The 14,621-nt window shown below is 34.6% G+C and overlaps 9 protein-coding genes and 1 pseudogene across 10 annotated transcripts, besides 1 other annotated feature; 5 read left to right on the forward strand and 5 right to left on the reverse strand.

Annotated features, from left to right (window-relative positions):
- Positions 1 to 14,621: part of a mobile genetic element that runs on past both edges of the window.
- Positions 143 to 367, forward strand: TVAGG3_0638680 (phage tail repeat-like family; the record flags this gene model as incomplete). Its single annotated transcript, XM_051241144.1, has 1 exon — positions 143 to 367. One exon carries the CDS (start codon positions 143 to 145, stop codon positions 365 to 367), a length of 225 nt encoding a protein of 74 aa, XP_051087731.1.
- TVAGG3_0638690 (uncharacterized protein) lies at positions 742 to 1,116 on the forward strand (the record flags this gene model as incomplete). Its single annotated transcript, XM_051241145.1, has 1 exon — positions 742 to 1,116. The coding sequence occupies one exon, from the start codon at positions 742 to 744 to the stop codon at positions 1,114 to 1,116; it is 375 nt and encodes a 124-aa protein (XP_051087732.1).
- On the forward strand, positions 2,539 to 2,949 carry TVAGG3_0638700 (organellar and viral DNA polymerase type B; the record flags this gene model as incomplete). Its single annotated transcript, XM_051241146.1, has 1 exon — positions 2,539 to 2,949. The coding sequence occupies one exon, from the start codon at positions 2,539 to 2,541 to the stop codon at positions 2,947 to 2,949; it is 411 nt and encodes a 136-aa protein (XP_051087733.1).
- TVAGG3_0638710 (organellar and viral DNA polymerase type B) lies at positions 3,398 to 4,264 on the forward strand (the record flags this gene model as incomplete). The annotated part of the gene is made up of 1 exon (XM_051241147.1): positions 3,398 to 4,264. One exon carries the CDS (start codon positions 3,398 to 3,400, stop codon positions 4,262 to 4,264), a length of 867 nt encoding a protein of 288 aa, XP_051087734.1.
- TVAGG3_0638720 (protein of unknown function, DUF4106 family) lies at positions 4,797 to 5,386 on the reverse strand (the record flags this gene model as incomplete). Its single annotated transcript, XM_051241148.1, has 1 exon — positions 4,797 to 5,386. A coding segment is annotated over one exon (590 nt), but the record flags the coding sequence as incomplete, so codon positions are not given.
- On the forward strand, positions 5,423 to 5,878 carry TVAGG3_0638730 (uncharacterized protein; the record flags this gene model as incomplete). Its single annotated transcript, XM_051241149.1, has 1 exon — positions 5,423 to 5,878. One exon carries the CDS (start codon positions 5,423 to 5,425, stop codon positions 5,876 to 5,878), a length of 456 nt encoding a protein of 151 aa, XP_051087736.1.
- TVAGG3_0638740 (protein of unknown function, DUF4108 family) lies at positions 5,895 to 6,203 on the reverse strand (the record flags this gene model as incomplete). Its single annotated transcript, XM_051241150.1, has 1 exon — positions 5,895 to 6,203. A coding segment is annotated over one exon (309 nt), but the record flags the coding sequence as incomplete, so codon positions are not given.
- Positions 7,861 to 8,340, reverse strand: TVAGG3_0638750 (uncharacterized protein; the record flags this gene model as incomplete). Its single annotated transcript, XM_051241151.1, has 1 exon — positions 7,861 to 8,340. One exon carries the CDS (start codon positions 8,338 to 8,340, stop codon positions 7,861 to 7,863), a length of 480 nt encoding a protein of 159 aa, XP_051087738.1.
- Positions 9,583 to 9,993, reverse strand: TVAGG3_0638760 (protein of unknown function, DUF4106 family; the record flags this gene model as incomplete). Its single annotated transcript, XM_051241152.1, has 1 exon — positions 9,583 to 9,993. The coding sequence occupies one exon, from the start codon at positions 9,991 to 9,993 to the stop codon at positions 9,583 to 9,585; it is 411 nt and encodes a 136-aa protein (XP_051087739.1).
- TVAGG3_0638770 lies at positions 12,438 to 14,211 on the reverse strand (annotated as a pseudogene). The gene has a single exon. A coding segment is annotated over exon 1 (1,774 nt).

The following is a 14,621-nucleotide window of genomic DNA, read 5'->3' on the forward strand; positions in this document are numbered from 1 at the left end:
GTCTGAAGGAGCTTTCGAGACAACAGATGGAAAAGTTTACTTCACTGACCAACAGTTCATTATAGAACATCTCATTGACTTAGAGTCGAAATATTCTAAACTTTACAACAAACACAAAAAGTTGAAAGGAAAACAAAAACAAATGGCATATGATATTTATGAAGATGTTGACGACACAACCATACCTGCAAGTGAGGTAAAGTCAGAGGAACCGAAAAGTGACGAAAAACCGATAGAAGAAGGGAAGCCACAAACTGAAGAAAAACCAAAACCAAAGGTTAGTTTCCAAACTAAACCAAGTCAACCTTCATTAGCTGGTATGGGTTGGCGTCAAAGACTTATGGCAGCAGGCGGTTACGTAAAGTAAAGAAAAAACATTTTTTTATTTTTATAAAAATGCCCCCGTATAGAATGGATAGAAAATCTGCTAGAATAAAAGCAGAGTTAGAAAGATATGGTTGGAGAGTTTCAAAGAAGTTTAAATATAGGAAGGGAAGACCCATAAAAGTCTATGACAAATTGTCTGGTCTTCGCTATGAAATGGACTTAGAAACAGCACGCGCAAATTATCCAAACAGATTAGAGAGGTTAGAAGAAGAACGTCTTATGGACATGCCTTTCGATGTTAGTGAACCTCAAGTTGAAGGACACGACGGCTTTGCCAGATTCTACTGGAAACATGACGAACAATTGCATCCTTTGAGAAGGAAAAAAGGAAAAGGTGAAGACGCACATGCTCCCATGGAAAGAACAAGATATGCATATGAAAAGTATCGTGAAGTTAGAAGTCAAATTACATCTGGTCGAACCTTTACAGTAAACTTTGACGAAGGAAAGAACAAAGAAGGCTTCATGGGAGTACTTGCTGCCATACAAGACGGAAATAAGAAAGGATACAATCTCAGACTAACCGTAACAGATTTGGACGGTCATATATACTACTCACATGGCAATGTCGCAACAGCTGCAATGCTTCTTGACGCTTTCAAGACTACAAAGAGAGAACAAATGGTTGACTCCGACTCAGACATTTTGAATGCAATTGAAGGAATTGTAAGCGTGAAGTTCGAATGGTACCAACCTAACCCTCAAGCAGTCAGACAACATGTTTGTTAGATGAGAAATATGAAGTAAAAACATTTTTAAACCATATATTTTTACATATATTAAATGTTTCAGGTTGAAAAACAAAGAACAAAAGTAGCAGATACAAAACCGTTAGACTATATCTTTACAAACGCTGGTAGGACTATATCAGATGAAGAAATTTCATCCGGCTCCTACCGCTTTGACTTTCCAATTCGTTGGCTTCAAAGTCCTTCAGATGCAAAGGCAATAGGATTTAGAAGAGTTTTGTTTTCAAAAAGAACTAACGCATTTATGTTCGCAGTATATTTTCATGGTCAGTATAGAGGTTCTGATGGTCTACTAGACAAATTTGATGAAATGAGAATCTTTACAGTTCGTTCAGACGAAAGTCTTGAGAAGACTCTAAATGACTTTCAAACTCAAATAAACAAATACTACTGGGAATTTCAAGAAAAATACGATTCTTTACTAAATGGAACATACTATCTGAAACTAGAATATGACAAGATGAACTCCACAGTTTCATTTCAAAGGATTGAAAATAACCCTCCAAGAGATACACAGTTTTTATTTTGGCAAGTAGACAAACGTTCTTGGGCACAATTTCTTCGGTTACTAAACCAGAACGAACCATTACCACCTGACGGTCCGTTCTGGTTTATACGCCCACCAACAGATTTGACAGTTTATAGAAACGTGTTTGACCCTCAAAATGTTATGTGTCATGCAAGTTTCAGTTCAAGCAACAATAGTTTTCTATGTATTGGTAAGGACTTTTATGACTTTGCTTCTAAATTCTATGAACCACCTAGTAACAGTTTCTCTGACTTTCAAGTTTGGTTCACAACAAATGGTGTGCAACATATTGTTCCATTGTACTACGACTTTTATCTCGAATTGTCTTTCATATATAACTACGGAGAAGTGCTGAAAAAGTATTGAAAAATAATGTTTAGGTGAAGAGGTGAGATTTCACCTCTTTTTTCACCTGTTTTTTCACCTCTTGAATTTTCATGAAATTTGTGCTGAATTCGACAAAAATGAGTTTTGGTTGAAAAAAGAGGTGGAGCCAAAAGTGGCTCGACCTCAAAACAAGCATTTTGTGAAGAATATAGCAACCGTCGGAAAACAGCGGGTTGCTTTTTATACAAAATTCAACAGGTGAATTTTCATGAAATTCCTTAAGATAGAAAAAATAAAGTTAGTTTTTTTAAAAAAATATTTTTTATTTTGTATGTAAGAACAGATATGTTAAACATTGAGTTTGAAACAGTTAAAAAGATAGACAATGACACCAAAGTGGTTAGAATAGGTGATTTAAACGTAAGATACTCAAAGAAATACAACAAATATTCTTTGTCAGACATTATATCTCCATCTGGAAAGAAAACATGGCATTGGGTTGGAATTGCTTCAACTCAGAAAATTTTGACAAGAAATCCTGAGCTTATGATATCGGTAAGATTCTATGGAACTACAGCATATCTCATTGACAAAAGTCTTATACCGATAGTTTTGTTATGGATTGACCCAGTTGTTGGATATAATTTCATAACATATGGTTCATTCGATACGGAACGTTGCAGTGAGGGCTTACTTTACATCGTTCAGAAACCGAAGGACTTCAATACAAAGAGATATAAGATAGGAAGAACATATAATATAACTCAAAGATATGACAGTACAGTCAATAGAGTTAAGGTTGTGTTTGTTAACGATATGAGAGCTGCTGAAACAGAACTACTTGAAAAGTTTGAGAAGATGTATGGTGCTCCCACGAAAGGTAAAGAAACGTTTGAAGTAGATGAGATAGATAGTGCTATAAAATTATTTGACGAAGTTGCTGAAAAATACATGTAAAGCGTATATTTTTGGTCTTTTGTGAAAGTCAGAAAATAAAGTTAGTGTCATTTTTTTGTATTTTTTTGTATTTGACGAGAATGTTTATGTTAGAATGTTAGATCTAACATGTTTTCTAACACGTTTTCTAACATGGTCTAAAACTCTTGAATTTTCATGAAATTTACACCAAAAATAATGTTTATGTTAGAATGTTAGATCTAACCTGTTTTCTAACCTCATTTCTAACCTCTTGAATTTTCATGAAATTTACACCAAAAATAATGTTTATGTTAGAAGGTTAGATATAACCTCTTTTCTAACCTCTTTTCTACCCTCTTGAATTTGTCATGAGTTTTCCCGAAATAAAAAATAAAGTTAGTATTTTTAAAAAAATATTTTTTATTTTTATTGTAAGAACATGTTAGCAACAACAGCACCAAACTCGTTAGTTATGAATCCAACATCTATGTTGGTAGAGATGAAAAACTTCATTCCTTCTTCATATACTTTCGAAACAAAAATCCAGAAGATAAAGCAAGAACTTTTAACAAGTAATTTAGACTGTAGTGCGAAAGATGAAACAAATGAACAGTATCTTTATGAAATGCAGGACATTATTGACCATTTACCCAAATTGCCTGAAATCCAACAACAAAAACTCACTATTCCTGAATTCGACGAAATTGAAGTTAAAGTTACTGACTCAGTAGAAATAAAGAAGTTCATACGAAAGGTAAACTATGAGTTTCTAGGATTTCATTGCAACCATAAGGTTATGGACAAAGATTGCGACATGGTATATAAGAACATCTCTGACCTTTACAAATCCGAAGAATTTAAGACCTACGACAACTTTGTTTCATTAGTTGCAAAATGTGTTTGGGAAATAAGAGATAAAGATAGAAGAGGTAAGGTATGGAACGAACAAATAAGACCCGCTATGTTCGAGATGAAGAGAGCAATTGACGCCTTAGTTGTTTTAGCAGGTAAGGTTTCAGAATATAACGCAAAAATGAACCCGCAATGTTCTAAATGTAAAGCAGCAATGAGGAAATATAACTACTCAGTCAAAGAGATAGAAAGAATGAGAAACGACTATGCAGACTTAAAGAAAGAAGCAGAAAAGCCAGCAGAAGATAAAATGAACATGTTAGCATTTCTGAACAAAAACTATCCAACTGCTGACGATTTCCTTCTATCTGACGTCAAGAAGAAGTATAAAGAAACTTTCGGTATCGTTAAAACATTCGATGTACTGACAGAAGAAATAGAAGCTACGAAATTGTTTAGAGTCATGAACCATCGCAACATATACCATGTAAAACGCTTGTAAATAGTTATGTTAGAAAACATGTTAGAAAACATGTTAGATCTAACATTCTAACATAAACATTATTTTTATTGAATTCCGTATGAAATTTCATGAATTTTGTATGTTTTAGACCATGTTAGAAAACATGTTAGAAAACATGTTAGATCTAACATTCTAACATAAAATTATTTTTATTGAATTCCGTATGAAATTTCATGAAGAACAGCGAGTAGTGAAAAAACCCTGGTCGCCAAAACTCTTTATTTTTCAAGCTTGACTTTTTACAATTTGAACTTTGTTTGCGTAGATATGAATTCTGAAAGAAGTATGAGGGTCTTGTATGACTTTGTACTTCTCCCATAGTTCATGTCTGTCAAACTTACCTGCCATGGACTCTTTCATAAGTTCCATGAAATCGTCTTCGGACAATCCAGGGAAAAGTATGATATCAGTAAGTATTCTCTTTACATCCTTACTTAAACTCTTGGCTGTCTGTACACAAATGACAACTGAAATGTTAAAGTGTCTGAGCTTCTTGAGAATTCGACACATGTCTTGTTCTCTGTTCTTTAACAAAGGATGAGAAGCAAAGTCATCTAATATAAGAAGACATCTATGAGGGTAAGTCTTCCAATCGTAAGATTGCAATTTCTTCGAAATGTATTCTATCTCTTTCTGTTTGTTTCTGAAGTGTTTCTTCTCTAATATTCTCTGCATTTCCTCATTTGGGTCTTTAAACTTCGAATTTATATACTCATTTATAGCATTATACTTCAAAACTCTTCTTTGGTACTTCTTTATCCAATCTAACAACTCAGTATCCTTTATACATACTAACTTAGACTTTTTTATAATATCTTTGAACGAATTTACGGTTTGGTCAAATTGACCAGAAGTACTACAAATGACTACTAACTCATAGAATGGGTTCTTCTCATCTAGTTCTTGTTGTTGTGCAGCCATTTTAAGATAAGTGAAAGTCTTACCCGACCCAGGTGGTGCAATTAGACCTGTTATACCATTCTGAGCAAATAGGAACTTGTCATGTATGGGTTTTATCTGAGCATTTTCTAACTTCCTCTTGTTCTTCTTCAAAACATTCTCAAATTTCTTGTCAATGTCAGCAAACTTTTTTTCTAACATATTTTTAGAAAAATTAAAAATTTTATCTTTTAGAAAATGTCTAGCGATTTCGCTATCTATATTCGAGACAAGCTTTTTGACTCTAAAACTTCTGTCGACCATAAAATCTTACATAGTGTAAACAAGAAAGGTGAATTTGTTCTAAAGTTCTGTTTCTGGGAATATGACAAGAACCATAAAACATTAGGCAGAGAAGTCTTTAAGTTTGTCAATGACAGACTTGTTGACAGAGATGACGCCTCTTGGAAAGATGAAGTCCAACAAAAGTTCTTAGAATGCAAAGAAGACACATGCGCTGTTCTTGAAGATGAAATAGAAAACAGAATAGAAGAGCTAGTAAAGGACAAAGAACTTTTACAAAAATATGGTTCTGAGAAGTTTGACATAACCCCACCAGAAAAGAAGAAGAAGAGAGAAAAGAAAGAAAAGAAAGTAGAAGAAGAGAAGAAAGAACCTGAACCAGTTCCAGAGAAAAAGAAATTTGACATGTAAAAATAAAATTTTATTTTTAGAACATTTCTGGGTCAATGTCAATGTTCTCTTCCTCTTTAGGAGCAAACACTGGCTTAGACTCTAAAATCTTTTTACCCAATTTACCTTGAACTTCAACTATCTTAGACTCATAATATTCATAGTCGTCTGCTTTCTTTGGTTCATAAGGTATAACAAGTTTGTATGCTTTGCCTTCTTTAAGGTTTGAGAACCTTCTGTCAAAATTTTCTTTGACTGCTAACAAACCTTCTATGTCTAAGTCTTCAAATTTCGCACCATTTTTAGTCACAATAGCAAACTTAACTGGTTCGATGTTCCAAACTTTGTCAAATGTAGACTTTTCAAAATGGTAGAAGTAAACATTCAAATAAGCGAATGGGTCTAGTTCTTCTTTAAGTCCTGACATATATTTGTTGACTGAAATATATTTCGTCATCTTTTCTATCGGATAAAAAAATATTTTTTTTAAAATTTACTCATAAAAATTATTTCTTTCTATATTTGCCATTCCGAACTTCGAAAAGATGTTTTATACCAGCATAGAATTTTTCTCTAGAGCTTAGTCTTATATCGTTTTCATGACAATATTTTCTATATTCTTCATATAAAGCCTTTTTTTCATACATTTCATAAGGACAATCTAACCAGAATAGCGCATATCTATTTTCGTTATCTAGGTCTGTTCCAACAAACTCAGCGTACATTTCAAATAAAATAAAAATATATATATTTTTAAAATTTACTCAGAAAAATTTTTCTTTGTATATACGCCGTTCTGTATGTCTAAAAGATTTTTGACATTGCCAAGAATGTACGTTTAGAAGCTGCCATAATAACCATATTCTTGACAATACTTGTTTATATCATCGTACAATGACCTTTCATCTAAACACTCAAAGTCGCTTTCTTCTATGAACAGTTCATATACACTCTTGTTTGCTTCTAACAATGTTTGTCTTTCTTCGGTATGTGGAATTTTCTTGGATTGAACTTAGAAATATCTAATGTCATGAAATATGAGAACAAGTGGTTGTAAAAGTCAGATGTCAAAGTTTCTGCTAAGTCGTCAAAATATTCTGTATCTTGCATATGAGCTCTGACGTTCTGACAACTACATATCTTCTGTCAAACTTTCTAACTTCATCGGAACAGCATTTTTGAAACCATGACGAATTTGCAACATTTTCACAAACTTTGGTCTTTTATATTTTCTTTCAACAACTCCAACTTTGTCTGTTATAAGACTCTTCAAAGCATCTGAGTTCAAAACTTTTGTTGTATCTATACTTTGAAGTTCGTTACATACTTAAGTTTTCATATTCTCTATTGAAGAGTTAAATTTACCGCAGATGTTTTCTAAGTTTGTCATATTCGATTCGAATAGCCCTCTAACAGTTTGCACAAAATATCTGTAAAGAAAGTTTCTTACCAGTTCCTTGTTTTCCAATTATAATGAGAGCAGTTTCATTTTAGCACTTGGATGTTGTAAGATTTGCAAACCAACATAAGATATACTCATAGACTCTTTCGTTTCCATTGCATATAATTTCTTTGACAGGTCTAACCAAGCTTCTATAATATTTTCTTTCCATTCTACTGTTCATATTTATATCCAGTGAAGATAGAATAGAAGTTTGAGAAGGTGTATAGAACTTTATACCACGAACTGAAAAATCTTCTAACTTTGACAATAAGATATCCCAAGCATCTAACATCTTCATTGCCAACTTGTACGACTTTTTTTTCTTAAGTTCTGTCTACATTCTTGTTCTGAAACTATTGTCGCTCTTGTTTGTTAAAGACAACATCCATTCTTTCATGACATAACATTCTGGGCAGACGACATAAATGACTAAACGTTTCAAATTCTCGACTGCTTTGTTATAGTCTCGAAATGGACACATATTTCTGAACGCTTGGAAGTCATAAAAATCTGAAACATCTATTCTGTACATTTTTATAAAAATAAAAAAAAATATTTTTTATTCTTGACTTTGTTGTTGCATTTGTTCCATTTGTTGCATTTGTTGTTCTTGAGCTATTTGTTGTTGAAGTTGTTCTTGTAGTACAATACTTTCACCAGTTGCATCTTCCAATTCGAAACTTTCTGCCGTCATTGACAAATACATAGGACATAAAAGTTTTACAGGAACAAAGTTTGCGTCAACTAAGGTTAAGTTTATGTTTGCTAAAGTGTTTGAGTTTACTAAAGCTGAAAACTCTGCATTCGAATGAACAATAGGCAAACCAGCAGAGAAAGTGTTGTTTATACGCATGAGTATCTTTTGGTCATAGTAGTTTCTGTCGACATTCGAATAGCACTTTGAACCTAAGTTTGAAACAATATATAAAATAGGTGTACTTAAAGTCAATGGAACAGACAAACCTTGTATGACACCTTTTCCTGTTATAGGAAACTGTTGGTAGTAAAAACCAGATATAAGTTTTGTATTATAGCTCATATCGTTTATACTAAACTCGGTCGGACATCCAAACATAATGAAACCTGCTCTAGTTGCAGCACATGTTACATCCGTCCTTAAAGTATTAAATAAGTCAACAAAACCTGTTGGTGGTATATCTGAGTAAGTATCTTCAAAGAAGTATTTTTTACCATTCACAACAACAAAGTCTTCTGGTGTCAAAAGAGCAAAACAGGCTTTAGTCGTCATCGTGTTTAAGGTCAGTTTACAATATCGTCCTTGAGGACTTTGTAAGTTTGTTGTTATAGAATTATATGACTCAGGGTTTTTAGTCGTAATAGTATAAACCACTATGTCTTCTGCCATTTACTTAGCAACTAAATTTTAATGAAATGTTGTGGTCGTCAAATATTTTTATGACGTCTGGGAAACTATATTTTAAGTTCAACGTTTCACCTCCTTTCATAACGTATATCTTGTCAATGACATTATATGAAACACCACAGCAAGCAATGTCGGGTTCTATTTCTTTGATGTTTATATCGTCTGCCTCTGTCAAAAGTTTCAATAGTTCTTTCAAAACTTCATGAGGTGCGATGACATATGAGTTCACTTTTACAGGGTTGTGTTCGACCAAGTTTAACATTATACCCAAAGCTTGACAAATCTTCTCCTGAGTTTTAAGTTTGTCTTTAAGTTGTTGGTAGTCGTTTCGAATATCTGCAACAGAACTTAAGTCTCTGCTAACTTCAGGATATGTTGGTTGTTCTTTTACAGGAACAATTGTTATACCATCTTCGTCTTCGTATGGTTTCCCCACTTCAACATCTTTCTTTGACATTGACAACAACACTTTGACTGTTTGTTTGAGTTGGTGAATTTAACTTCACATCTGCCATCGCCATTAAACCTTTTGAAACACTTACGCTTCTATTTTTCGGAAATGACATTTTACTTCAAATAAAAAGATGGACGTATTTGAGTATCTCTTCGAATTGAAGCAAAACAAAGTTTACACACACAAACAATACAAGTTCATTGACAGAATAGTTCTTTATACAAACAATGGAAAATGTTATAGAATAGCAGTCTTTGCTGAACCTAAATATTTTCATAAAGCAAAGAAAGTTGGTATAACCGAAATGGTGAAAGTTCTTGAAGCAGACAAAAATATAACAACAAAACTTACAGATATTTCTAAAGGTAAGTTTATCTTACAATTTTATGTCAAAACTGGCGTACTGTCAATATTTGACGGAGAGAAGTCAGTTCAAGAACAACTTACTGACCTGCTGCCAAAATCTGCTCGATGGAAGCTGTCGTTATGCCAATCTGAGGAGCCCCAGCAGGTTTCATCGAACGAATCTTCAAAAGAGCATCTTCCGTGAAAAGTGCTATTGGTTTTGTAAACTTCTTTGCTTTCAATTCATCTGGACCGTCTCTGTCACCAGTATATTGTATTTGTACAGTACCAACAGTTGAAATACCACCCATAAAGTCTTCTGAGTCAGCAAATGGAATGCCAAGCCAAAAGTTTGAACGGTCTCCATTTGTATATTGAGTTTTTTGACCTCCTGTATGAGTCCATACTTTCACATATGGCATAATAGAACTTTGCATTTCAGGGTTAATGGTTGTTGTGAAGTTGTTGTTAAAGTTCATAGCATCTAATGTCAAGTTGTATGACCTCATATCCTCAACTGTAGAATATTCTTCTCTTGGATAATATTTGCCATCTATGTTTATATGGTATTTAATACCAGGGTTGTAGAAGCAAGAATAGTCATTTATAGTTCGTCTGAACAGTACAAACATAGTATCTGCATGTTTCATTGCAGTTGTTAAGGCAATATCTGTTCTTGCACCTGGGTCAGCACTTTGGTTTCCAACTTCACCTGCAAAGTCTTTGACAGATATTTGGTGTATAGGGAACATAAGTGGAACTGCAATATATTTGGCAGCTAAAGCATTTGAAATATCTGGGTCCAACATATAGACTGCAAGTCTGCTTTCTATTCTCTTGCATTCAAATTTTTCGCATGTGAACTTAACTGGGTCCCAAGCAGTTCCAGCAGCATTGAAATAATAGTTTACTTCAGTGTTGAGGTTTGAGAAACCAAAGTCTAAGTCAACTTTGTTCTTTGCAAAAGTCGGCGAATGACGTTTTATTTGTTCCCACTACTTCTGTAAGAGTGAATGGGTCTTGTGTTGGTGCAATGACTAAGTTATTTTTGCTTGGAGTAAGTTCGATAGAAATTTTTCCTGCCCAGTTTGGCAAGTATCTTAAAAACCTGAAGATGAGGAAAGATGACAAAGGAACTCTAAGTTTCAGTTTTACTTAGTGGCAGCATTTCCATCTGAACCAGAAAGGTTAACATAAACTCCTGGAACGTTAGGGTCAAGTCTTCTTATTTTCTCAATAGTTGCATACTGGTCTGTTTGTTCTCTAGCTTGTGGTTGTACTGAGTTTCTCAAAGCGAACCATTCATAGTTTGCCCATGTTACTGTTTGAACTAAGTCAGAGTTAGAATATATCTTATATCCCATGAAAACTTCTGGAGCATATTGGTATCCGACATAGAAAATTCCATTGCAACCTTTCTTGTCAGACAACTTGGCAGAAGGTTTTATTTCAATGTCTTGTTCCACGTATAAGAAAGAGTTGTCAATAGAAATTATATGAAACCTGTCGCAAGCAATATCTACTGTTGTTGAAGAACCTTCTCCAAACTCACCTACGTTTCCATAAGAAACAGCAGTTGTATATTCGTAAGTTCCAGGAACTATTTCTGACCTTCTAATGGCATTGTCGCATTCGTTATACCATTCGGAAACATTTCCATTCATAGCATCCAAAACTGTTGGCGTTATATTCTGAGCGGCGTACATTTCATATGAGTAAAAATATAGAATAGTTGGATTTATATGTCATAATAGAACCCACTCCGACCAAGCTTTACTTTCTTCCTGACTGAGTTTTTAACTCTTCTTTTTCCTTCATTGCCCTCTGCTTGAAGTTGTTGCATCTTTGCATTATGTTCATCTAGTATGTTGCAAATTTCCCATGTCCTTTTTGCCTTTTGGCTCTGGTCGCCCATCTCAGGTAACCTATATCCTAGAAAGAGTTTGTCATATTGTATTTGAGTCTTCCTTTATTGTTTGCATGACTCTTTCCTGAGTTTCAGGTTCAAGCTCTTCAAACAGTGCCTGTCCATATGGAATAAGCTCGTTTCCAAATATATGTTTTTGTAGCCATTCTGGTTTTCTTTCCATGTTACCAACAATATCTTTTGTGAATGGGAAAGCTTTACCCAATCTTTCAGTCTTGCGTCGTTTATTTCTGTAGTTGGTTTTATTTTGTCAAGGAACATGTTTTTCAATACTAACATTTCATTTGGTACTGTCAATTTGAGTTTTCTTAAATATTCATCCCTTCTCAGTTCATTGTCTGCAAAGTAAGTTTTTATGACATTTTGCAAACTTTCGTTTGCAAGGTCATGTACAATAGGTTCTCTTCCTTCGCTCTCCCTAACTTTCTTTCTAAACTCTTCACCAAATATACCATCTCTATGGTTCTGTGTAGTTCTTTGAGATAAATGTTCTAGAACGTCAGGTGTTATATTTCCATCAGCCATGTTCATTTCATACTGGTCCAAAATATCTGCATGTTTCATATCTTTCAATGCATTAAAGCCGCGCTGAAAATACAGCTATATCTGGTTCACCATTCACTTCCATTGCGTCTACAACTTCTTGAATTGTGGTTGTAAGTTTATGAACACCTATCCGGTTAGCTTTATGACCCCATCATTGTAGTTCCATCGTCTGCAGAAACAAAAGTAGGTTTGTTTCCATCTTGGTTAGGTTCTGAATGAACTTTAAACAATGTTTCATTTCTATATGTTTTCTTGAAATTTAACCTTTTATTTTCACCGAGTTCATCCGAAGATTGAACGTTAAATGCTCGTAAGTAAAAAGGGTTGTTGTATTTGTGTACATTTTTTTTCAGTTTTCCTTCTATGCTGAATATTTTCATCTGGTGTTGGAGTCTTTTGTATGTCGGCAAAATTTTTCGATATTCTTTCTACTATGTCAGCCGAATCTTTCTTAGACTCTTGGAAAGATTCCATATTCACCTCATGCTCTTGTTGAGGGTCAAGATTTTTCGGCTGTTCCAAATCTTCATCTAGTTCTGTGAAGTTAGTTTCCAAAGGAGTGACTTGTTCGTTTCCTTCAGGCTCTTCTAGCTGTGTTGCTGAACTATTTCTTCCATGTCTGGTTGTATCTGAACTATTTCTTCCTGTGGAGTTTCTTGTACCTCATCTGCTGGCATTTCATATATTCCGAGACCGTTTTTAACAATTTCCCTATCTACGTCATCCGCATTCATAAGCTTTTGTTCTTTCGTTCCGTCTCTTTTTTACGCGTTTCATGACGAAAGTTGTATTGTCTTTAGCTCTATCAAATATCTCGGAGTAAATTCGTTCATGTCATTTGGATGATATGCTATTAAATCATATCCCTTAGCGAGCTTGTATTTTCCAGGTTTGAAATTATATCCCATTTGGTGCTGAGTCATAAAGCTAAATAGGTTCGGGTCAGTATTTCCATCCTTGAACTTTCTAATAGCTTCTTTATATCTGTCACTAAAGTCAACAGTATCTGGGAAACCACACTCTTCTTTAAGCATTTTTAAGAATTCTTGGTTTCCTTGTTCTCTACTTCTTTTATGTCCTTGCTCTGTTTGTGGTTGTTGTTGTGCAGGGTTTTGAACTGTTGGTTGCTGTGCTGTTTGTGGAGGTGGTTGTTGTGCTGGTTGTGGTGCAGTGTTTTGAACTGTTGGTTGTGGTGCTGGTTTTGGTGCATGCCTGTGTCTGTGTCCATGTGACGATGTAAATGTTTTAGGTAGTCCTGGTGCAGGTGCTTCTCTTGGAGGGTTTGGTGGTATATAAGTTCCACCAGCTGGCACATATGTTCCATCTGCAGCATAATGTCCTACCTGACTTTTCGTTTTTAAGAAAGCATTTACTAGGTCTGTTTTGGTCTGTTGTAACTCTTTTTCTTGACTTTTCACAACAGTTGCTCTAACGGCGTCATAGGCACTTTGAACTGCCTGTCTCGTTGCTGCATCTGTTATTTTCGTCATATTTTGTGCTACTTCTTTTAACTCTTTGTCGAAACCTTCAGACTTCAGTTTCTTTCCAGATGAGAAGTCGTTCACTAGTTTCACCTTACTATGAAGAGCTTCGAAGGCGTTCTTAAAGTCAGCATTTGTTAAAGTTTCATTTGAACTGTCTTCATCCGCTTGTATTTTTGTCCTTATTGACCCTATGAGTTGGGCTGCTTTAGCGTTGGCTTGGGCATCTAACCAGTCATTGTTAGCTTTTATATATTCCGCGCTTCTCATTGCCTTTTGCATAGCCGCGTCGTTATTTTTACTTTCTTGTGCTAAGTTTTCATACTGTACGGTTTGGTTTTGCAACTGTAAAAGTTTTTCTGCCTTTACATTTGCTTCAACTTTTTTTATACTCATCGCTATCCATATATGTCTTCAGGGCTTTTTGTTTTATCTCTTCATCTTTCAGTATTTTATATGAGTAGTATGGTTTTTCAAATTTATGACATCTTGTTCCATTTTTGCTACTTCTGTTGCTTTTTCTGACACTTTTTTCGCATATTCCTCTGTACTTAGTTCTTTCAGTTGTTCTTTCTTCTTTTTCTCTACGTTTAACTCATTGAGTTTCTTTGTGTGTCTGTCTATTCTAGTTTCTTTTCGTTTTCACTTATTTGTTTCTGTATGTCTATGTTTGACTTTTTGACATCTGTTATTTGATTTTTGAGTGAACTCAAATTCATTTGACTTTGAGGGTTATAGGCTGTTCCGTCTGCAGCTCCACCATAGCCTGCCATTTTCGCTAAAAGTGCCGCTCTTAAACCTCCACTCTGTGCACCAACAACTCGGTTTAAAAGCATAGGATTGCTTGACATTTGTTGCAACATAGTGGGGTCATTCATTATTTGTTGTTGCAACTGTTGTTGTGGTGTCAGTTTTACTATTGGATGTTTCAATGCTCTCTTCCTCTTACGTATATTCTTACGTAGCTTACGTGGCATTTTAAGTGAAGTTAAAAAGCGGTTTTTGACAGATGTTTATATGACACTTTCTCCGGTTTATAGGACCTCTCTCATATTCTATCTTGTCATGACTTCTTCGTAAAGACTTTGTTAAGACTTCTTCGTAAATGTTTTGTCAAGACTTCTTCGTAATGAGCGTAAATGACCCAAAAATAATGTTTATGTTAGAATGTTAGATCTAACAC

This window comes from Trichomonas vaginalis, chromosome III, assembly GCF_026262505.1.
Source record: "Trichomonas vaginalis G3 chromosome III, whole genome shotgun sequence".
Classification (NCBI taxonomy): Eukaryota; Parabasalia; order Trichomonadida; family Trichomonadidae; genus Trichomonas; species Trichomonas vaginalis.